The sequence below is a fragment of the Erinaceus europaeus genome, chromosome X (assembly GCF_950295315.1).
Source record: "Erinaceus europaeus chromosome X, mEriEur2.1, whole genome shotgun sequence".
Classification (NCBI taxonomy): domain Eukaryota; kingdom Metazoa; phylum Chordata; class Mammalia; order Eulipotyphla; family Erinaceidae; genus Erinaceus; species Erinaceus europaeus.
Window position 1 is genome coordinate 89,039,694 of NC_080185.1, and position 22,906 is coordinate 89,062,599.

Genomic DNA, 22,906 nt, shown 5'->3' on the forward strand with positions numbered 1-22,906 from the left:
CACCACTCGTGAACCTTTTCCTCCTGTAGGAGGGGGCCGGGGACTTGAACCCTGGTCCTCTTTGTGCAATGTAATATGTGCACTTAAGTAGGTGCACCAACACCTGGCCCCACTCATTTCTTTTCCTTATCCTTTTTTTTTTTCTTCCATAGCACAGCTCAGATTAGGTTTCTGGTGGTGCTGGGCATGAAACCTGAGAAAGCCTGGTGGCTCAGACATGGAAGTGTTTTGTAGAACCATTATGTTGTCTTCCCCACCCACTGGTATACATTTTATATGGGGAAAAATTATCTCCGGCTTTTGGCAGTTTCCAAGCTCTAGCCCACAAATAGCCTTCCTATCTTTGTTCCTGATTACCATCCTATCCAAGCCTGCTAGGGCCCCGCCCCATGACCTTAATCCCCGTGCAAAGCCCGGGAGGTGAGGCTGCTTGCAGATGACCCTTCTCCAGCCTCCAAAGGAGGGATGTCAGCATCGGAAGGTGGGAAAGGTAAGAACCAGACTTTCACCCCCCGCAGGCTCTCAGAGCAGGCCTGTGCCGTGTCCCACCCACTCACCGCTGGGACCCCAGCCTCACACACCCTCCCCGGGGACCAGAAATACCCTCTGTTCCCATTCCAGGCCATCTCAGATACAACCCCACTTCCTCCCCACACTGCTCAGATTCTCAGCCTGACCCAGACACTGCTCTCCACACCCCCAGTCAACCCCTCAGCCTCTCAGCCCCACATCTCCACAGCCTTCATTCCCAACTGAAACCTAGGCCCAACCCGTGCTCTGACCTCTGTTCAGATGGCCACTGTCACTCCACCACCGGAAGTCAGCCCCAAACTTAATCCTAACACAGATCTGAGAGTCGTAGGTGACTCCAGGTGAAGTCATAGGGCCGTAGATAGCGTAGGACACACAAGGTCATGGGCCAGAGAGACTGAGCCAGCAGACAAGGTTGAGGAAGAGGAGTATGCTTATTAGGGTTTAGTCAAATGAGACTTGGAGTGGACAGATCTGGGAGGGAGATTCAACCACCGGCATGGTGAACAGGCACCAAAAGTCAACAGAAGGCTCAAGAGAAATGGGATCCAAATACTCTACCAGACAGCCCCACTCCCCGAGGACAGTGGTATGTTTCCATCAAACTGGAGCCAGGGGAAGAGATCTTGGGGCATAAGTTCCTCACTTAGGCCAGTGAAACAGCTCACTTGGCTTTGCTAGGTGAACAGTCCAGCTTCGAGCCTGGCCTCCACTGCATTTAACGAAGCTCTGGTGCTATGGTCTCTTTCACTCTCTCTGTCTCTCTGTAGCTCTCTTGTCTCTATTGAAAAAAAAAGTTCATTGCTTATATACATTTTTAAACAATTTTCTTGGATAGAGACAGAGAGAAATTGAGAGGGAAGGGGGAGATAGTGAGGGAGAGAGACACAACGCTGCTCCAGCTCTTGTGAAGCTTCCCCCCTGCAGGTGGGGACCGGGGACTTGAACCCTTGCACTAATAATATGTGTACTTAGCAGGGTGCACTACCACTTACCCCCACCCCTGGTTATACACCTTTAATGGAGTCTTCTTGTGTGTGTGAGGGGGTAATGGTATATAGTATACTTGTTGGCACATGCGTAAAATTTCTTATGTCACCATGATAGGTGTCTGCAAAGCACTCTCACCTCCAGCCTAGGTCCTTTTCCATCCCATTCTGCCCCAACTGCCCCCTCACCTCCTCCCTTCCCTCCCTTCCCAGAGTCCTTTGCTTTGATACAATACATCAAACTCAGTTCAGGTTTTACTTTGTGTTTCAATGGGAGTCTTTTAAGGTACAAATTCTATCAGCCTTTTGGGATCAGATTCCTTTTTTTTTTAATTTATTGTCTTTATTTGTTTATTGGAAAGAGAGCCAGAAATCAAGAGGGAAAAAGGTGATAGAAAGGGAAAGAGACAGAGAGATACCTGAAGCACTGCTTCACTGCTCACAAAGCTTTCCCCCTGCAGGTAGACTGGGGGCTTGAGCCCCGGTCTTTGTACATTGTAATGTGTGTGCGTTTAACCAGGTGTGCCATCACCCAGTCCTAGGATCAGATTCCTTTAGGGTTACTGAATAAACCTTTTCCTGTTTAGTCTATTTTAGTTACTAAGTGTAGCCACAGAGGTTTCCTATGTCAGAACTCTCTACCGGTGTATTGCTATTACTTGGAACTTTCTCTATTAACACTTTTAAAAAATATATTTATTTATCTATTAGTGAGAGATTGGAGAAGGAGAGGGAAAGAAGCAGAGTATCATTGTGGCACATATGATTCCAGGGATTGAGCTCGGGACCTCATGCTTGAGAGTCCAGCACCTTTATCGATACTCTTAATTAAGCTGGATTGAAGCTAGGATCCCAGTTCTGCCCTTGTCTTGCAGATGTTAAAATTTAGAGGCTGAAGTTTTCCTCGATCAGCTAAGGCGTTTTGAAATTCTTTTTCTTTTTTTTCTTTTTTTTTGGTCAGCCTGGCAAAAATCGTATTTATGATTTTTTTACCACAACAAACCCTGTGAGCCACAGGACTAAGCCCTGTTAGAATACAACCCCCAAGGCACATACAAACCTTATTATGAACTCCAAGGTCACCCAGCCTCAACCCCAACCCCTGAATGTCAGTACTCATAGTGAGTGGGTCTCTGAATTTCATATTTATCTATCAGAGCACTGCTCAGCTCTGGCTTATGGTGGTTCAAGGGATTGAACCTGGGACTCTGAAGTCTCTTTGCATAATCATTATGCTATCTACCCCTGCTTTGGGCCTCTGAATTTTTAAAAAGAGTATATATGCATGCATACACACACACACACACACACACACACACACACACACACACTTGATAGTGATAGTAAGTAGTGAGGACATAGAGTCAGAGACTTCCTAGGTTTGACGTCCTCACCAAGACATTTCATCACTCCTTCCCATCAAATTATCTTTATTAGAATGAAACAGAGACAAGAGACAGAGACAGAGAGAATGAAATAGAACACAGCACCAAAACTTCCTGTGATGCAGTGGGGGGGCACCGTCCAAGTGAGCTATTTTTGCCAGCCCTGCATTATTTTCCACTTGCAAAATGGGAATAATACTGTGGGGAAGACTTCTTATAGGGGATGCTGGGCTCATTTACTATTCACAACAGATAAGGAAATTGAGCGCCAGAGAGGCTTCTATTAAGTGGTAGAGTCAGAAATTAAACCTAGACAGTTTACAAGGCTGGGGAGTTTAAGCAGACCAACCTTCTCTCTTTTTTAAAAAATATTTTAGTTGTGTATTCATTTTGGATGGAGACAGAGAGAAATTGAGAGGCATGGGGAAGATAAAAAGAGAGAAAGAGACATTTGCAGCACTGCTTCACCATTTGTGAAGCTTCCCTTCTTTCAAGTGGGGACCAGGGGCTTGAACCTGGGTTCTTGTGCATTGTAATATATGTGCTTTACCAGGTGCTCCACCACCTGGCCCCTCCAAACCAACTTTATCTTCTCGGGGGCTTAACCAAAGGCTACGGGAATTGGCAATGGCCTTAGCCAAACATCCCAAAGCAAAACTCAGATCCCTCCCCCAATTCAACATAAGCTCTAACCTTGATCCTAATTCTAACCCTGATGGCTGAGCAGTGGCACACTCAGCTGAGTGCGAATGTTACCATGCACAGGGACCTGGGTTCAAAGCCCCCTTTCCCCATCTACAAGGGTGAAGCTTCAAGAGCTGTGAAGCAGTGCTGCAGGTCCCTCTCTGTCTCTGTCTCTCTCTCTCTTTCTCCCTCTCGGTCGTCTCTGCCCTCTCAAATACTCTCTGTCCTAACACATTAGAAAAAAAGGAATAACTCTCACCCTGGTCCAGTCAAATACTTACTCCTAGGTCTGAATGTCATTTCAAGCACACTCACCTCCCACCAAAATCTACCACTCAGTTTTTTAAATTTCATTTTTATGGTTGGATAGAGACAGAAATTGTGAGGGTAGGGGAAGATAGAGAGAAAGGAAGAAACAGAGAGACACCTGCAGCCCTGCTTCATCACTCAGGAAGCTTTCCCCCTGCAGATGGAGACCATGGGGCTTGAACCTGGGTCCTTGAGCATTGTAATGTGAACACTTAACCAGTTGTGCCACCACCTGCCCCCCCCCATTGAACCCTAAATCTTCCTCCAGCAACAAACGTCAAGCTATCCCCATACCAAATTAAACTCATCATACACACCTATCTGGACTCCAAACCCTACTCCACTTGGAACTGTCATCTCACTCACACTCCCGTTTTATTCTCCCCCATTCCAGTCTTAATGCCAACTCCAGCTCTTAGCCCCTCCCCAACCTGACACTAGATACTCTCAGTTTACCCCGGTTTTACCCTCAGTTTTCCATGCTCTTTCCTCTTTGTCTCAGAGGAATGAAGCCAGGTGGGAGGTAGCCATGACTGTCCCAATACCCCACCCTGCCCTGACTCGAGTTATCCACACAGACAGCACCCCAGAGCCCAGTCCAGCCAATGGGACAGGCCCTGGCCCTGAATGGGGACTATGCCCCGGGCCTCCGGCATCAGCAGGTGAGACCAGTGGAGCATCGGACCTGGGTACACCTCGGCGAAGGACTCAGAACAATAAGCACAAGACAGTGGCAGTGACAAGCACCCAGCGGTCACCCCGGGCTCTCTTCTGCCTCACCCTGGCCAACCCCCTGAGGCGCTCCTGCATCAGCATCGTAGAGTGGAAGCATCCAGGAAAGTCGCGCTGGGGAGTGGGGTACTAAGTTCAAGGGCGGGGGGGCATCTGAGAACAAGAATCCAGGATGGGGTCAGGGTTGGAGGCGAGAAGGTCAAAGAGATCAGGGCTCAAGAAGTGGATTAGAAGGAGAGTCAAGAAAGGTGAAGGTCATGGGGGGAATTCAGAGTCAAGGAGTAGAGGCTGGAGGGAGAGCTCACCTGGGAAGGGAGTCTGCCTTGTCACATACACAGATCAGGTTCGAGACCCAAGCACACCACACCAGAGTGCTATGGCATGTGGAGAAGCTATGGTGTTGGGAGGGTCTATTTCTATCTCTGTCTCTCTCTCCATATATATGAAAAATTCAGGGGTGGTGACTTACCTGGTAGAACACACACATTACTATGTGTGAGGACCCAGGTTCAAGCCCCCAATCCGCAGTTCCAAGGGAGAAGCTTCCTAAATGGTGGACCAGTGCTTAAGGTGCTTGTTTCTCTGCCTATCTCTATTTCTCATCCTCTACGAAAAAGTAAAAAAGAAATGTTAGAGTTGTGCAGGCACCCAACCGCAGAAATAACAGTGATGGCAATAAAAGAGAAACGAAGAAAAAAAAAAGAAAAAAAATTGACTTTTGAGCCATGAAATTGCAAATGCTTGAGACCAAATGACCAAGATAATAATAATAAATTATTATTGTTATTGTTATTATTATTATTACTATCGTTGAGGACTAAATCATAGCAAATTTTGGGCTAAGGTTTCCAGGAGGGTCCAAGTCAGGGGAGGGTCTGAGGATGTCGTGGTTGGTCAATTTGGGGTCAATGGTCAGCATAAGGTGGGGAAGGTTCCGAGGTGACTTGGACTGGATCCTTGACTCTGTTCACCTGAGGCCTTTTGACATCCTCATCCTTCTGACCATCTTTGCCAACTGCGTGGCCCTGGGGGTCTACATCCCTTTTCCGGAGGATGACTCCAACACCGCCAATCACAACCTGGTGAGGCCCCGCCCTAGCCAGATACAACCTGCCCCCTCCCCACTTAGAATCTGGTGTCAAGCCTTCCATCCAGATTTCATTTGTCTCTAACACAGACAACTATGCCCAGCCAGTCTTCACCCTGGGTTCCAGCTCACTGAGCTCTCTCCCCTCCCAGTAACTCCGGAATCCCCACTCTGCCCGCAGGAGCAGGTAGAGTATGTATTCCTGGTGATTTTCACCCTGGAAACAGTGCTCAAGATCGTGGCCTACGGACTGGTGCTTCACCCCAGCGCCTATATCCGCAATGGTTGGAACCTCCTGGACTTCATCATCGTCGTGGTTGGGTACGCAGTCTTGGGGAGGGGGGAACACCTCCCTGTTCCCATCACCCCCAGCTCAACTTCCTACCCCAGGCCCTTGGAATCCGGGCTCAAGAAAGTGACTGGGGGAGTCGGGCTGTAGTGCAGCGGGTTAAGTGCAGGTGGCGCAAAGCACAAGGACCAGCATAAGGATCCCGGTTCGAACCCCGGCTCCCCACCTGCAGAGGAGTCGCTTCACAGGCGGTGAAGCAGGTCTGCAGGTGTCTGTCTTTCTCTCCTCCTCTCTGTCTTCCCCTCCTCTCTCCATTTCTCTCTGTCCTATCCAACAACGACAACAATAGTAACTACAACAGTAAAACAACAAGGGCAACAAAAGGTAATAAATAAATAAATAAATATTTTTAAAAAAAGAAAGTGACTGATTCAGACTACTGCCGATTAGGCAGGCAGATTCAGGAATGGTAGTATATTTTATAATTAATAAAAAGGGATTTATGATGGGGGGAGATAGTATAATGGTTATGCAAATATATTCTAATGTCTGAGACTCCAAAATCCCAGGTTCAATCCCCCACACTGTCATGAGCCAGAGCTAGGTGGAGTTCTGGATATATATATATATATATATATATATATATATATATTTACATATATGTATATAAAATAAAAATGAATTGATTTACTAGTAAGAGCCAGAACACCACTCTGGCACATGTGATGCTTGAGTATCCAGTGCTTTCTCTACTGTGCCATCTCTGGACCACCAATAGCATGTTTCATGATTTTTTGGTTTTTTTTTCCATTTCTTTTTTTTTTAATTTGTATTTATAAAAAGGAAATACTGACAAAAAACATAGGATAAGAAGGGTAGAACTCCATACAATTCCCACCACCAGAACTCCGTATCCCATCCCCTCCCCTGTTAGCTTTCCTATTCTTTATCCCTCTGGGAGTATGGACCTAGGGTCATTATGGGGTGCAGAATGTGGAAGGTCTGGCTTCTGTAACTGCTTCCCCACTGAACATGGGAGTTGACAGGTTGATCCATACTCCCAGCCTGTCTCTCTCTTTCCCTAATAGGGCAAGGTTCTGGGGATTCGGGTCTCCAGGACATATTGGTGGGGCCATCTGTTTATGTGTTTTATTGTCCCTTAGCTTAGCTCTGGCTTAAAGTGGTGCTGGGTAATAAACCTGGGGCTTTTGATGCCTCAAGCATGAAAGCCTTTTGCATAACAATTAACTTGTCTCCCACAGCCAGGTAGCATGTTTGAACCCCATATGTACTTCCAGTCATTAGAACTTGTGCTTTTCCCCCAAGGACAGAGAAGGAGTGTGAGGGAAAGGGGTGAGGAGGCTGGGTGGGGGTGTCCCGAATCTATTCCTCACCTCTCCATCCTGCCCCCATTAGGCTTTTCAGCGTGCTGCTGGAGCAGGGCCCAGGCAGGCCTGGGGACATCCCACATACTGGGGGGAAGCCTGGAGGCTTCGATGTCAAGGCATTGCGGGCATTTCGAGTGCTGAGGCCACTGAGGCTGGTGTCTGGGGTGCCGAGTGAGTACACACACACACACACACACACACACACACACACACACACAGAGAGAGAGAGAGAGAGAGAGAGGAGAAAGAGAGAGAGACACACACACAGAGACACACAGACAGGACATGCAGGGGTGAGGGGGGCGGTGGTGCACCTGGGTAAGCGTACATAGTTCTAAGCACAAGAACCAGCGGAAGGATTCCGATTCGAGCACACAGCGCCCCACCTCCAGGGGGGGGGACACTTCATAAGTGGTGAAGCAGGTCTGCGGGCGTCTATCTTTCTCGCTCCCTCTCTACTTGCCCCTCCTCTCTCAATTTCTCTCTGTCCTATCCAATCAAAAAAAAAAAAGGAAAAAAAATGGCCGCCAGGAGCAGTGCCTATTCTGAACTCCAGCGATAAGCCTGGAGGCAAAAAAAAAAAAAATGTGAGGGCAGCTGGAGGGCGGGCTGCACTCACTCTTCCTGGATTCGTCTGGCTCCCGCTGCCCACAGGCCTGCACATTGTGCTCAATTCCATCATGAAGGCGCTGGTGCCGCTGTTGCACATCGCGCTGCTCGTACTCTTCGTCATCATCATCTACGCTATCATTGGACTCGAACTGTTCCTCGGACGCATGCACAAGACTTGCTACTTCTTGGGCTCTGGTCAGTCTACTCACCCTCTTGAAAACAGAACCCTCTCCTTCCCTGCTCTCAGGACAACCCAATTCAATTCACAAGACACTCCCTCCCCAGGCTCAGACTCCACTGCCCCCCCCCAAAGGTGAACAAATCCTAAACCTGTGTTTAAGCTCCATCTCAGACTAAAACCGCCCCCCCCAATAGCTCTGTGGAGCACAGGACTCCATTCACTCCATTCTTTGGGGCATTTGAGTGCACCCTTCACACTGCCCAGGGAGTAGCTCTGCAGGAGATGGCAGGATTTGCTGGCATGAGGTCCCAAGTTCCATCAGTGTCGCCGCATATGCCAGAAGGATGGTCTCTGATCATCTCTCTGTCTGACTTTTTCTCATAAATATATAATACTTAAGAGAAAAGACCACCCTCCAGAATTGTACTCTTACACTACAAATTCCAGCCCACGAAAGTCTTGGTAACCCTGGCCTTCTCCTATAACCCTCTTCTTTTTTCTTTTCTTTTTTAAAGATTTTATTATATTTATTTATTGGATAGAGACTGTCAGAAATGGAGAGGAAAGGGGATGACAGAGAGGCAGAGAAACAGACAACTGCAGCACTGCTTCACCACTCGCAAAGCTTTCCTCCTGCAGGTGGGGTCTGGGGATTTGAACCTGGGTCCCTGAGCATTGTAACTTGTGTGCACCACCCAGCCCCTTCACCCTCTTTTCAAGAAACCTTCCCAAATTTATAGGACTCTGCCCCCAGGCTCCTGGGTGTGCAGTGACAGAGACCACAGCACCAAAGCATCCTTCAATGCTGTTGGGCCAGGGTCAAACTTTTAAAAAGAAAAAACATTTTTTCTAGTTTTATTTATTCATTTGTTTTGGATAAAGACAGAGAACTTCAGAGGAAAGGGGGAGATAGAGAGAGAAAGAGAAACCTGTAGGTGGGGTGGGGGCTTGAACCTGGGCCTTTGCACATTATAGTATGTGCATTTTACTAGGTACACCACCAGCTGGACCGTAAACTTATTTATTTATTTTCCCTTTTATTGCCCTTGTTATTTTATTGTTGTTGTAGTTATTATTGTTATTGTTACTAATGTCGTCGTTGTTGAATAGGACAGAAAGAAATGGAGACAGGAGGGGAAGACAGAGGCGGAGAGAAAGACAGACACCTGCAGATCTGCTTCACCGCCTGTGAATCGATTCCCCTGCAGGTGGGGAGCCCGGGACTCGAACTGGGATCCTTAGGCCGGTCCCTGTGCTTTGTGCCACCTGCACTTAACCCATTGCGCTACCGCCCGACTCCCCTTTAAATATTTATTTATTTATTTATTTATTTTCCCTTTTATTGCCCTTGTTGTTTTTTATTGTTGTTATTATTGAACCCTAAACATTTATTAGTGATTTGATAGATTATAAAATCACTGGAACATGGAGCCAGGCAGTGGGACATCAAGTTGAGTGCACACATTACAGTGCACAAGGATCCAGGTTCAAGCCCCTGGTCCCCACCTACAGAGAGGAAATTTCATGGGTGATAAAGCAGTGCTGCAGGAGTCTCTCTATATCTCTATCTCCCCCTTCCCCCTTAACTTCTCTCTGTTTCTATCCAATAATAAAGAAAATATTTTTTTTAAATAATGGAGTATTGCTCCACAGCACACTCACCACCACCACCCTCCACCTATAGACACTAGTTTTCACGAAGTCTTAGAGACAGTTTTCCTGCCCAGTTATTCACAAGACTCTATGCCCAGACTCCTGTCTCAGTTAGTCATAAGGCTTGGCCCCTGGAGCAGTTATTCATAAGATGCTGCCTCCTGACTCCTGCTTCTCTGTTCCACCCCAAGATTTCTAGACTCATTCTCCAGGTCCTTTATTTTTATATTTTATTTTATTTTATTTTATTTTATTGCCAGAACTATGAATCCACCACTCCTGGAGGCCTTTTTTCCCCCTTTTTCTTTTTATTCTCCTATTTTTTTTATTAGATATGGCAAAGAGAAATTGAAAGAGGATGGAGAGATAGAGAGAGAGAGAGAAAGATAGACACTTACAGACCTGCTTCAGCACTCATGAAGCAGACCTGCTGCAGGTGGGGAGCGGGGGCTTGAAGAAATCCGGTCCTTGAGTTTTGTAATATGTGCACTTAAGCCGATGTGCAACCACCCAGTTCCCACTCTCTGGGTCCTTATAGATGGATTTACAGCTTCCCAGTGGTTCAGCAATAAGGGTTGCCCCTGATTGAGAACAACCTAGAGCCCTATGTTGAACTTCCCACGTAGATGGGTCTCCTGGATTAGACAGCAGCCGTTGGGTGGGTATGATTGGGAACCCAGAGGTCTTGTCATCCTGCAGATGTGGAGGCAGATGAGGATCCATCACCCTGTGCTTCTTTGGGCTCCGGGCGTGCTTGCATGCTGAACCAAACTGAGTGTCGTGGGCGCTGGGCTGGGCCCAACGGAGGCATCACCAACTTCGACAACTTCTTCTTCGCTATGCTGACGGTCTTCCAGTGCGTTACTATGGAAGGCTGGACAGATGTGCTATACTGGGTGAGATGGTGAGGGCAGGACACACAGTTTGGAGGCTTCACCTGCCTTTCCCCTGGAACTTCAAGGGGGCAAGTATCTGTATTCCCTGATGATATTGATATTCCCTCTCCCTCTCTCTCTCTCTCTCTCTCTCTGTCTCTCTCTCTCTCTCTCCCCTTCTCAGATGCAGGATGCTATGGGCTACGAACTGCCCTGGCTGTATTTCGTGAGTCTTGTCATCTTTGGGTCCTTCTTCGTCCTCAACCTTGTCCTTGGTGTCCTGAGTGGGTGAGGAACCTAGATCCCTCCCACCTTCATCCTGTCTTCTCAGCTCCTGTTTCTTTTTCATTCCTAGAAAATGCCTAGGCATCCTTCCATCCATCTGAATACGCCTACATTCACTCAGTCAGCATCAAGCATGTGCCAGGCAATGTCTTGTGAATGGATCAAGACACACACACACACACACACACACACACACACACACACACACACCAAACCTCCTATGTATTACATTCCAGTGGGGACAGGGGAAATAGAGGGGTGGTGGAGAGAGAAAGAACAGAGTAGCAACATAATCAGTGTGTATGTGCATTTGTGTGTATATACATATACAGTAGTGTTCAACTGGGATAAGGGATAAAGAAAGTAATGAGGAGGGAGCCAGGTGGTGGCACACCTGGTTGAGTATACATTACAATGCTCAAGGACCCATGTAAGAGCCCCTGGTCCCCACCTGCAGGGGGAAAGCAGTGTTGCAGTTGTATCTCTCTCTCCCTCTCTATCATCCTCTTCGGTCTTGATTTTTGGCTGTCTCTATCCAGTACATAAAGAGAATTAAAAAATAAAAAAGAAACAAGATATAATAAATAAAACAATCAGGACAGGACTCTCTCTCTCTCTCTCTCTTTAATGTTTTTTTCCACTTATTTATTTTACCAGAGCACTACTTAGCTCTGGCTTATGGTGGTGCTGAGGATTGAACCTGGTGTCTTTTCGAGCCTCAGGCATGGGAATCTTTTTGGATAACCAATATGCTCTTTCCCAGCCCCTTCAAAAATACTTATTTATTTATTTATGACAGAGCGAGAAGAAGAGAGAACCAGATTATCACTCTGGCACATGCCATGCCAGGGATCAAACCCAGGACCTTGTGTTTGAGTTCAATGCCTTATCCATTGCACCACCCCACCCCGGACTACTGTATTTATTTATGAGAAAGAAAGAACTAGAGCATAATATATCACTGGAGGAGAGTAGAGCATCCGTCTGGCACATGCAATGCCAAGGATTGAACTTAAGACCTCATGCTTGAGAGTCCAAGGCTTTATCCATTGTGCCACCTCCTCCACCAGACCACAAAACAGGTCATTTTGTGAAGTGTGGCCCGAGTGTAAAAAAAAAAAAAATCTGAAAGAAGTTAGGAAGTAAGCCAGTTGTTTATATGAGCAAGGACTGTGCTCTAAAGAGTGAACAGGAAGTTCGAAATTTGGCATTTTCAGTGAAAAGCAAGGAGGGGCCCAGGAGGTGGCACAGTGGATAAAACATTGGGATCAGGAGACTGAGGTTCAACCCCCAATACTGCATGTGCCAGAGTGATGCTTTGCTTCTCTCTCCCTGCCCCTCTCACAATCTACGAATCACTTGTGAAATAAATAAAATGTAGGAGGGGCAGGTGGTGGTGCACCTGGTTAAGCACATATGGTACAGGGTGCAAGGACCTGGTCCCCACCTGCAGGGTGAAAAGCTTCACAAATGGTGAAGCAGTGCTGCAAGTGTCTCTCTATCTCTTTCCCTCACTATCTCTCCCTCCTCTCTCTGTCTCTATCTAATAATAAATAAATAGGGGACTGGGCAGTGGTGCACCAGGTTAAACATACATTATTACAAAGCACAAGGACCTACACAATGATCCTGGTTTGAGCCTCCGGCTCCCCACCTGTAGAAGGTTGCTTCACAAGTAGTGAAGCAGGTCTGCGGGTGTCTTATCTTTCTCTCTCCCTTCCTATCCTCCCCTCCCCTCTTAATCTCTCTCTGTCCTATAATTTTTTTTTTTAATTTTTAAAAATGGCCGCAGGAGCAGTGGATTCGAAGTGTAGTCACAGAGCCCTAGCAATAACCCTGAAGGCAAAAATAGATAAATAAGGAGTTGGGTGGTAGCATAGCAGGTTAAGCTCAGGTGGCGCAAAGCTCAAGGACTGGTGTAAGGATTCCGCTTCAAGCCCCTGGCTCCCCACCTGCAGGGGAGTCGCTTCAAGAGTGATGAAGCAGGTCTGCAGGAATCTATCTTTCTCTCCCCCTCTCTGTCTTCCCCTCCTCTCTCCATTTCTCTCTGTCCTATCCAACAACGACGACAACGATAATAACTACAACAACAAAACAACAAGGGCAAAAAATGGAATAAATAAATATATATTTTTAAAAAATAGATAAATAATACAACAAGAAGGGGAAAGAGAGAAGGAGGGAGAGAAAACAGCAAGGAGGCAAGTGAGTGAGACTAGGTTGGAGAAGGCAAGGGGATCAGGTCGGTCCCCAAGCCTGTTCCTCTATTGTCCTTCCTCAGGGAGTTCTCCAAGGAGAGGGAGAAGGCCAAAGCACGAGGAGACTTCCAGAAGCTGCGAGAAAAGCAGCAGTTGGAGGAAGACCTGAGGGGCTACCTAGACTGGATCACCCAGGCGGAGGAACTGGACAGCGAGGACCCCTTGGGATCTTTGGCTGAAGAAGGCCGGGCTGGACACCGTAGGCAACTCCACTCTCACTCCACCAACCCCTACCTCATGTGTACCCCAGATGTATGGAGATCTGGGCCTGGACTGCACAAACTCTAGGCCTACACTCCAGTCAGATAGCCCAACCTTCCTGGGTCCAATCCCCAGTGCCACTATAAGTCAGAGCCTAACAGTGCTCTAGTTAGAGAAAAAAAAAATATATATATATATGGCCCTTGAGAACACTCAAGCGTGAGGTTCCAAATTCAGTCCCCTGCATCACATGTGCCAGAGTGATGTTCTGGTTCTCTCTATATCTCTTTTTCACTCCTCTCTCTCTCTTTCTCTCTAATTAACAAAGAAATATTTTCTTGGGAGCCGTGCGGCAACACAGCAGGTTTAGTGCACATGGCACAAAGGATCCCTGTTCGAGCCCCCAGCTCCCCACCTGCAGGGGAGTCACTTCACAAGTGGTGAAGCAGGTCTGCAGGTGTCTATCTTTCTCTCCCCATCTCTGTCTTCCCCTCCTCTCTCCATTTCTCTCTGTCCTATCCAACAACGACAACAATAACTACGCAAAAAAAAAAAAAAAAAAGAAATATTTTCTTTAGGGGCCAGGTGGTGGCGCACCTGGTTGAGTGCATGTATTACAATGCACAAGGACCCGGGGTTCTAGCCCCCGGTCTCCACCTGCATTGGGAAAGTTTTACGAGTGGTGAAGCAGGGCTGCAGGTGTCTCTCTGTCTCTCTCCCTTTCTATCACCCTCTCCCTCTTGATTTCAGGCTGTCTCTATCCAATAAATAAAGATACTAAAAAATTTTTAATTTTTTTTAAAAAGACCAAAAAAAAGAAATATTTTTTTTAGTATTTATTAATTTGTTAATGAAAAAGAGAGGTAGATGAGAGAGAGAGAGAGAGGCTAAAACACAGCTGAGCTCTGGTTTATGGTGGAGCTGGGAATTGAACATGGAACCACAGGGCCTCAGGCATAAAAGTCATTCGCAGAGCCATTATGCTGTCTCCCCAGACCAACCAATAAAATCATATTTTAAAAATGGTAAAAAGCTAATTGGGTCACTTCACCCAGAGCAAAGAAGCCAGATAGTACACCCCTGTAGATGCTTCTTCAAACTCTGGTCCAGGTCGTGCTTCTCAGTTGTATTCTCTGTCTTCCCCAGGAACACAGCTGGCAGAACTCACCAACAGGAGACGTGGCCGCCTGCACTGGCTTAGTCACTCTACCCGCTCCACGCGCTCTACCAGCAGCCATGGTGAGGGTCTACCTGGGTTTGGGCAGAGGAGAAAGTCTGAGATGGAACCCCAGCATCTTCACATCCTGATCAACGCTTCCTCCATTCACAGCCAGCCTCCCTGCCAGCCATGCTGGGTCCATGGCAGAGACCCCAGGCGATGAGGAAGAGGAGGAGGGGACACTGGCCGGGTGTACACGCTGCCTGTGAGGGCTCCCTGTCTGTGACTCCTAATCCAGCCCACAATCCAACCCAGACCCTGACTCCTTTAGAATTTAAAATCCTGACTTCTTAAAAAATTAATATTAAAAAATGGGGTGACAGATGATGGTGAACCTGGTTGAGCCAAGGACCAGGGTTCAAGCCCTCAGTTCAAGCCCACCTGCAGGGAGAAAGCTTCACAAGCAGTATAGTAGTGTTGCAGGTGTCTCCCTATCTCTCTCCCTTTCTATCTCCCCTTTCACTCTCAATTTCTGTCTCTATCCAATAAATAAATGAAATATTTTAAAAAATATTTACTGATGTGTGTGTGAGAATGGGAGAGAGACAGACAGATAGACACACACACACACACACACACACACAGAGAGAGAGAGAAGGGAACCAAAGCATCTCTCTGGCACATGCAATGCCAGGGATCAAACTCAGGACTTCATGCTTGAGAGTCCAATGCCTTAACCACTTCACCACCTCCTGAGCCTCCCTCCACCTCAACTCCAGTCCTAAATTCAACCCCTAACCTCCCAACCCAGCTGCCAAGCGAGCACCCCTAATGATGCCCACCTTGCGCCCCACTCTTTTCCAGAAACAAGATCATGAAAACCAGGATCTGGTAAGTTGTAAACGTCATAGGACAACTGGATTTCAGAGCTTTTCAAGTCTCCCCCCCCCTTCCAAGTCCACCCCAGGGAAGCCTTAGGGTAGTGATCTTAGGTTTCGCTTTCTCTCCAGCCGGCGCATCCACCGTGCCAACCGAGGCCTCCGCGGGCGCTGCCGGCGAGCTGTGAAGTCCACCGCCTGCTACTGGGCTGTACTCCTTCTCGTCTTCCTCAACACACTCACCATAGCCTCCGAGCACCATGGGCAGCCCATATGGCTCACCCAGATTCAGGGTACGTCTCTCCCTTGCCTCCTCCCTCCCATTCTTTCTGGTCAGAAACCCAAATCCAAGGTTTCTAGGGCACCTTTGGATTGAGTGTCTTGTCTCCTAGCCCCAGCCTGTCCCTTCGGCCCTGTAGCTCACTTGTACATTGCCATGATTTAGTGACTTCCACAGAGCACTTGCCATGGGCTTCCTGCTCCATTGCTGCCGCGTCATAGCTACTAACTCTTATGACCTTAGGGGGACTGTTGAAAATGACTGATGAGAATGTCCGACTTAAAAATACATATTGGAGTGGTCTGGGAGGTGTCGCAGTGGTAAAGCTTTGGACTCTCAAGCATGAAGTCCCGAGTTCGATCCCCGGCAGCACATGTGCCAGAGTCATGTCTGGTTCTTTCTCTATCCTCCTGTCTTTCTCATAAATAAATAAAATCTTTTAAAAAAATACATATTGGAGTGGGGAGATAGCATAATGGATATGCAAACAGACTCAACGCCTGAGGCTCTGAGGCCCCAGGTTCAACACCCACACTGCCATAAGCCAGAACTAAACAGTGCTCTGGTAAAAAAAAAAAAAAAGGGGGGGGGGCTGGGCAGTAGTACACCGGGTTAAGCACACATGGTGCAAAGCACAAGGACTCGCATAAGGATCCCGGTTCAAGCCCCCAGCTCTCCACTTGCAGGGGTGTCACGTCACAAGTGGTGAAGCAGGTCTGCAGGTGTCTTTCTCTCCCCCTCTCTGTCTTCCCTCCTCTCTCGATTTCTCTCTGCCCTATCAAACAACAAAGACAGCAATAACAACGATAAACAACAAGGGCAACAAAAGGAAAAAAAAATAGCCTCCAGGAGCAATGGATCCATAATGCAGGCACTGCGTCCCAGCGATAACCCTGGAAGCAAATATATATATATATGAAAGAAAGAGAGCCAGAGCGTCACTCTGGCACATATGATGCCAGAGATCAAACTCAGGACCTCGTGTTTTGTGTGTTTGTTTGTTTGTTTGTTTGTTTTTGTTTTTGCAGATTCAATTATTTTTAATTTTTCAAGAAAAACTTTTTGGGAAAGAAAAATAAACTGTTTCACAATCTAGGGTTTATTCAAGAGCCCTTGCTCTCGTAGCCAAGTATACGAAAAAGTTTTTCTTTTTTTTTTTTTTTTTTTTTTTTTTATTTAAATTTTTAATTTAAGAAAGGATTAGTGAACAAAAGCATAAGGTAGGAGGGGTACAACTCCACACAATTCCCACCACCCAATCCCCATAACCCACCCTCTCCCATGATAGCCTTCCCATTCTCTAGCCCTCTGGGAGCATGGACCCAGGGTCGTTGAGGGTTGCAGAAGGTAGAGGGTCTGGCTTCTGTAATTGCTTCCCCGCTGAACATGGGCGTTGACTGGTCGGTCCATACTCCCAGTCTGCCTCTCTCTTTCCCTAGTAAGGTGTGTCTCTGGGGAAGCTGAGCTCCAGGACACATTGGTGGGGTCTTCAATCCAGGGAAGCCTAGCCAGCATCCTGGTGGCATCTGGAACCTGGTGATTGAAAAGAGAGTTAACATACAAAGCCAAACAATTTGTTGAGCAAACATGGATCCCAAGATTGGAATAGTGGAGAGGAAGTGTTGGGGAGGTACTCACTGCAAACTCTAGTGTAATCCTGCTTTCAGGTATATATTTTGCAGTAGTTTATGGATACGTGTGCGCATACGCTCTCTCTCACAGAAACTGGTGTATGTCTAGGTTATGGGACTTTGTTAGAAAGTGAACTACCTGAGATGAAATTAGAGTGTACTATAAAAGGAAAGGTCTCACCCGAGTAATGAAGCTGAAGGGTTGTCATTCCACACGTGAAGTCTCTGGATACACTCTGAGGTGAAGCATGTTGTGATGGCAATCGTTGCTTTGGTTAGGTTGTGATCGGCGGATGCAATATTATTTGGTATGGATTGGGAGAAGCATACGGGAAAGTGAGCCCTATCCATGGGTGCCAGGACTGGGGGAAGTAGGGGCTCTATAGTGAAGATGTGAGGTTCCTGCTGTCTTAGGGTTCAAAAAGACAATCAATAGTTAATATTATCATCACATTATTTGTTAATTGGGTTAACTTTGAAAAGTCCCTTTGTTATGGTTTGCTGTACAGTACCCAGTATCTTGTATATAGCTGTGCTATTGGAAGCCTCCAATCTACTTGGTCTAGGCGAAAAAGTTTTTCCTTAAAGAAATACAGGTCTTTGAACCATGGAAAGCTTTAGCTAAGTGACTGGTAGCTTTTGTTTGGCTCTGAAGGTTTCCATGGAAACTGCCTGACCTCGTGGTTATTTTTTTTTAAGTTTACCTGTGGGGGCCAGGCAGTGGTGTACCTGGGTAAATATACATAAGCATTCAAACTCCCCTCCTGACCTGCAGAGGGGAAGTTTCATGAGCAGTGAAGCAAGTACTGCAGGTGTCTTTCTATCTCCCCCCTACCCATCTCAAATTCTTTGTGTTATCAAAAAAAAAAAAAAAAAAAAAGCATCCAGGAGTGGTGGATTCACCCGGCAGAAACCCAGCTTCAGTGATAACACTGGTATATATATTTGAGAGAGAGAGGAACCAGAGCATCTCTCTGGCACATGCAATGCTAGGGATCAAATTTAAGACCTTATGCTTGAGAGTCCAATGCTTTGTGCACTGTGACTGTGACACCTTCCAAGCCACAGGACCTCATGCTTTTTTAAAAAATTTTTTAGTATTTATTTATTTTCCCTTTTGTTGCCCTTAGTTGTTTTTTTTATTGTTGTGGTTATTATTTTTGTTGTTGTTGTTTCTGTCATCGTTGTTAGATAGGACAGAGAGAAATGGAGAGAGGAGGGGAGGACAGAGAAGGGGAGAGAAAGATAGAGACTTGCAGATCTGCCTCACTGCCTGTGAAGCAACTCCCCTGCGGGTGGGGAGCCAGGGCTCAAATCCAGATCCTTATGCTGGTCCTTGTGCTTCGCGCCATGTGAGCTTAACCCTCTGCGCTACCGCCCGACTCCCAGGACCTCATGCTTTTAAGTCCAGTGCTCTAGCTGCCCCCCGAGCTGTCAACCTTATATTATGAATTAAGTACTAAGGCACAAAGTACTGAACACCAAGGTACTGGGTACTTCCAGGACTGAGATAGTAAGTAAGCTGGCAGCCCGACTCCAGAGTTCAGTCTAAACAAGTAAATCCCTCTATGACTCAAATGCTTCATCTCCAAAAAGTGTGTGTTTTGAGGGCTGGTGGGGGGGGGAGGTTATGCTAGTATCCACTCCAGTGTGGCTGGAAGAATTGAACAGAAAGTGTTGAGAATATTGCCTGGTTCCTATAACACTGACATGTTGTAAGTGGTAGCACTTCCAATTATTCATTTTAACTGCACCTGGGACCTGAATACTGAGCATATTCCTTGATTGCATTTACTTTTTCTTTTTTTATATAACCTTAACTTATTTTGATTGATTGATTGACTTATTTTTAGAGATAGAGAGAAATTGAGAGAAAGGTATCAAAAGAGAGAGAGAGAGAGAGAGAGACCTGCAATACCACTCGTGAAGCTTCCCCCCTGCAGATGGGGACCAGGCACTTGAATCTGGATCCTTTAGCATTGTTACATGTGCACTCATTCAGATATACCTCCACCTGGCCCCCTGCATTTATTTATTTTTCTATCAAACTTGATTGTTTATATTAGAGAGAGAGAGAGAGAGAGAGAGAGGTGGTGAAGAGAATATTATTATATTACTCTGGTACCTGTGGAGCCAGGAATCAAACTCAGGATCTCATGTTCACAGGTCAGATGCTCCATTCACTGTGCCACCTCCCAGGTTACATGAATACAATTCTTTTTTTTTTTTTTAATTCTTTTCCCCCCTTTTGTTGTCCTTGTTGTTTTATTGTTGTTGCAGTTATTATTGTTGTCATCATTGTTGGATAGGACAGAGAGAAATGGAGAGAGGAGGGGAAGACAGAGAGGGGGAGAGAAAGATAGATACCTGCAGACCTGCTTCACCACCTGTGATGAGACTCCCCTGCAGGTGGGGAGCCGGGGGCTCGAACCGAGATCCTTCCAACAGTCCTTGTGATTTGCACCATGTGCGCTTAACCCGCTGAGCTACAGGCCCGACTCCCTATTTTTTCTATTTTAAATTGTTATTTATTAATGAGGGAGTCGCATCACAGGTGGTGAAGCAGGTCTGCAGGTGTCTTTCTCTCCCCCTCTCTGTCTTCCCCTCCTCTCTCCATTTCTCTCTGTCCTATCCAACAACAGCGACATCAATAACAACAACAATAAAACAACAAGGACAACAAAAGGGAATAAATAAATAAATAAATATAAAAATAAATCTCACCAAATCTGCCCTCAAAGTGACCCTCACTCTAACTCCCACCTCCAACCTGTGCCCCAGCCCTGTGCCAACCACCCCAGCTTGCACTCTGGCCCTACCCTCCCACATGTGCCAGTGAAAGCTGCCCAGCCTAGTCACTCTGACCCGTCCCTCTGTAGAGTATGCCAACAAAGTCCTGCTCTGTCTGTTCACGGTGGAGATGCTCCTGAAGCTGTACGGCCTGGGCCCTTCTGCCTATGTCTCCTCCTTCTTCAACCGCTTCGACTGTTTCGTGGTCTGTGGGGGTATCCTGGAGACCACCCTGGTGGAAGTGGGGGCCATGCAGCCCCTGGGCATCTCAGTGCTCCGTTGTGTGCGGCTGCTCAGAATCTTCAAGGTCACCAGGTGTGTGGGTGGTGGAGGGGGGGGGGGTTGGAATACCATCGTATAGCTCCACAACCCCCACTCCAGCCCCAGCGAAAATGCTCTGAATTGCTAGTCTTATATTTGTTTGTTCGTTTATTTATTTTTATTGCCACCAAGGTTATTGATGGGGCTCAGTGCCTGCACTACGTATCAACCGCTCCCAGTGACTGGCTTGCCTGCCTGCCTGCCTGCCTGCCTTCCTCTCTCTTTTTAATTATTTTTACTTATTTATTATTAGATAGAAACAGAGAGAAATTGAGAGGTGATGGGAGATAGAGAGACAACTTCAACCTTGCCTCACCACTTGTGAAGCTTTCCTCCTGCTGATGGGGATGGGGGTTTGAACCTGGGTCTTAGTACACTGTAATGTGTGCGCTTAACCAGGTGCACTACTGCCTGGCCCCTTTCTTTCATTCTCTCTCTCACTCACTGTCTCTCCTTTCCTCCTTTATCTTTCCTCCCTTCCTTCTTTTCCTTCCTTCTTTTTTTCCTTTATTTGATAGGGCAGAGAGAAATTGTGAGGGGAGGTAGGAGATAGGGAAAGAGACAGAGAGACACCTATAGACCTGCTTCACCACTTGTGAAGCATTACCCCCTGCAGGTGGGGAGTGGGGACTTGAGCCTGGGTCCTTGCACATGGTAACATGTGCTTAACCATTATTCATTTTTTAATATATTTATTTTCCGTCAGAGCAGTGCTTAGCTCTGGTTTATGATGTTGCTGGGGATTGAACCTGGTACCTTGGATCCTCAGGCATAAGATTCTTTTTGTAGGGGCCAGGTGGTGGTGCACTTGGTTGAGTGTACATGTTACAGTGCGCAAGGACCCGGGTTCAAGCCCCTGACCCCACCTGCAGAGGGAAAGCTTCCTGAGTGGTGATGCAGGGCTGCAGGTGTCTCTCTGTCTCTCTCTATCTCCCCATTCCCTATCGATTTCTGGATGTTTCTATCTAATAATAAAGATAATAAAAAATTTTTAAATTCTTTTTGTAGAACTATTGAGCTATCTCCCCAGCCCTGTTCACTCATTCATTCATTGCCACCAGTGTTATCGCCAGGGCTCCATGCCTGCATGAAGAATCCACTGCTCTGGGCAACCTTTTTCTTTTTCCTGAGAAAAGGAGCAGGAGATAGAGAGAAAAGGAGAGAGGGAGCCAGGTGTTGGCGTACTTGATGAATCACACCTATCGCCATGTGCAAAGATGGAGTTTGAGCCCCCACTCCCCACCTGCAGGGAGGACACTTCATGAGTGGTGAAGCAGGTCTGAAGGTGTCTATCTTTCTCTCTCCCTCTCTATCTCCCCATCACTCTCAATTTCTCTCTGTCCTGTCAAATAAAAATAAAGTAGGGGGAAAAAAAAGAAAAAATATCTACAGGAGCAGTGGATTCATCATGCTGGCGCTGAGATTCAGCAATAACCCTGGTGGCAAAATCAATCAATCAATCCATAAATAGTAAAAAAATAAATATAAACAAAAGAGGGCAGGGATAGCTAGCATAATGGTTATGCAAAGAGACTCTCATGTCTGAGGCTCCAAGGTCCCTGGTTCAATCCCCCACACCACCATAAGCCAGAGCTGAGCAGTGCTCTAGTAAAAAAAGAAAGAAAGAAAGAAAGAGAGAAAGAAAGAAAGAAAAGAAAAGAAAAAGAGAAAGAAAGAGAAAGAGAAGGAGAAAGAGAAAGAGTGACACCTGCAGCAGTGTTCCCATTGCTCATGAAGCTTTCCCCCTGTAGACTGGGATGGGGTGGAGGGGCTGGAACCCACTGAGCTCAGTGTAATCCAGCCTGTTCCAATGCTCCTCCACCATTTAAAAAAACAAAAAAAAAACCTCTCTTTCCCAGCTCCAATTTCCTCTACACCAGCCAAACTGTCTCTCTCCTCCTCTCCTGTAGACACTGGGCCTCGCTGAGTAACTTGGTGGCATCCTTGCTCAACTCAATGAAGTCCATTGCCTCCTTGCTGCTGCTCCTCTTCCTCTTCATCATCATCTTCTCCCTGCTCGGCATGCAGCTGTTTGGGGGCAAGTTCAACTTTGACCAGACGCACACCAAGCGAAGCACCTTCGATACTTTCCCCCAGGCCCTCCTCACCGTCTTTCAGGTGGGGCCCAGAGACCTTGGTTAGCAAGGGGGTGGGCTGTGTCAAAGGGAGGGTTCCACCTGCCCCGTCCTCCCGTCCCCTGGTGCTGCACAGTGAGCTTCTGCCTGCAGATCCTCACAGGCGAGGACTGGAATGTGGTCATGTATGACGGCATCATGGCCTATGGCGGCCCCTTCTTCCCTGGGATGCTAGTGTGCGTCTATTTCATCATCCTTTTCATCTGTGGCAACTGTATCCTCAGCAACTTGGCAGGGGTGGGTGGGGTGTGGT

The 22,906-nt window shown here is 47.0% G+C and overlaps 1 protein-coding gene across 1 annotated transcript in view; it reads left to right on the top strand.

The window, feature by feature from the left end:
- The first annotated feature begins 465 nt into the window (after positions 1 to 465).
- CACNA1F (calcium voltage-gated channel subunit alpha1 F) overlaps positions 466 to 22,906 on the top strand; it is a 47,609-nt gene continuing 25,168 nt past the window's right edge. Inside the window, exons 1-16 of the mRNA XM_060182672.1 lie at positions 466 to 490; positions 4,477 to 4,726; positions 5,607 to 5,712; positions 5,899 to 6,038; positions 7,423 to 7,565; positions 8,049 to 8,201; positions 10,540 to 10,736; positions 10,900 to 11,003; positions 13,282 to 13,442; positions 14,606 to 14,698; positions 14,790 to 14,883; positions 15,483 to 15,509; positions 15,629 to 15,789; positions 20,287 to 20,512; positions 22,429 to 22,636; positions 22,747 to 22,867. Of these exons, the coding sequence (XP_060038655.1) occupies positions 466 to 490; positions 4,477 to 4,726; positions 5,607 to 5,712; positions 5,899 to 6,038; positions 7,423 to 7,565; positions 8,049 to 8,201; positions 10,540 to 10,736; positions 10,900 to 11,003; positions 13,282 to 13,442; positions 14,606 to 14,698; positions 14,790 to 14,883; positions 15,483 to 15,509; positions 15,629 to 15,789; positions 20,287 to 20,512; positions 22,429 to 22,636; positions 22,747 to 22,867 (2,209 nt within the window). The remainder of the gene's footprint in view (positions 491 to 4,476; positions 4,727 to 5,606; positions 5,713 to 5,898; positions 6,039 to 7,422; positions 7,566 to 8,048; positions 8,202 to 10,539; positions 10,737 to 10,899; positions 11,004 to 13,281; positions 13,443 to 14,605; positions 14,699 to 14,789; positions 14,884 to 15,482; positions 15,510 to 15,628; positions 15,790 to 20,286; positions 20,513 to 22,428; positions 22,637 to 22,746; positions 22,868 to 22,906) is intronic.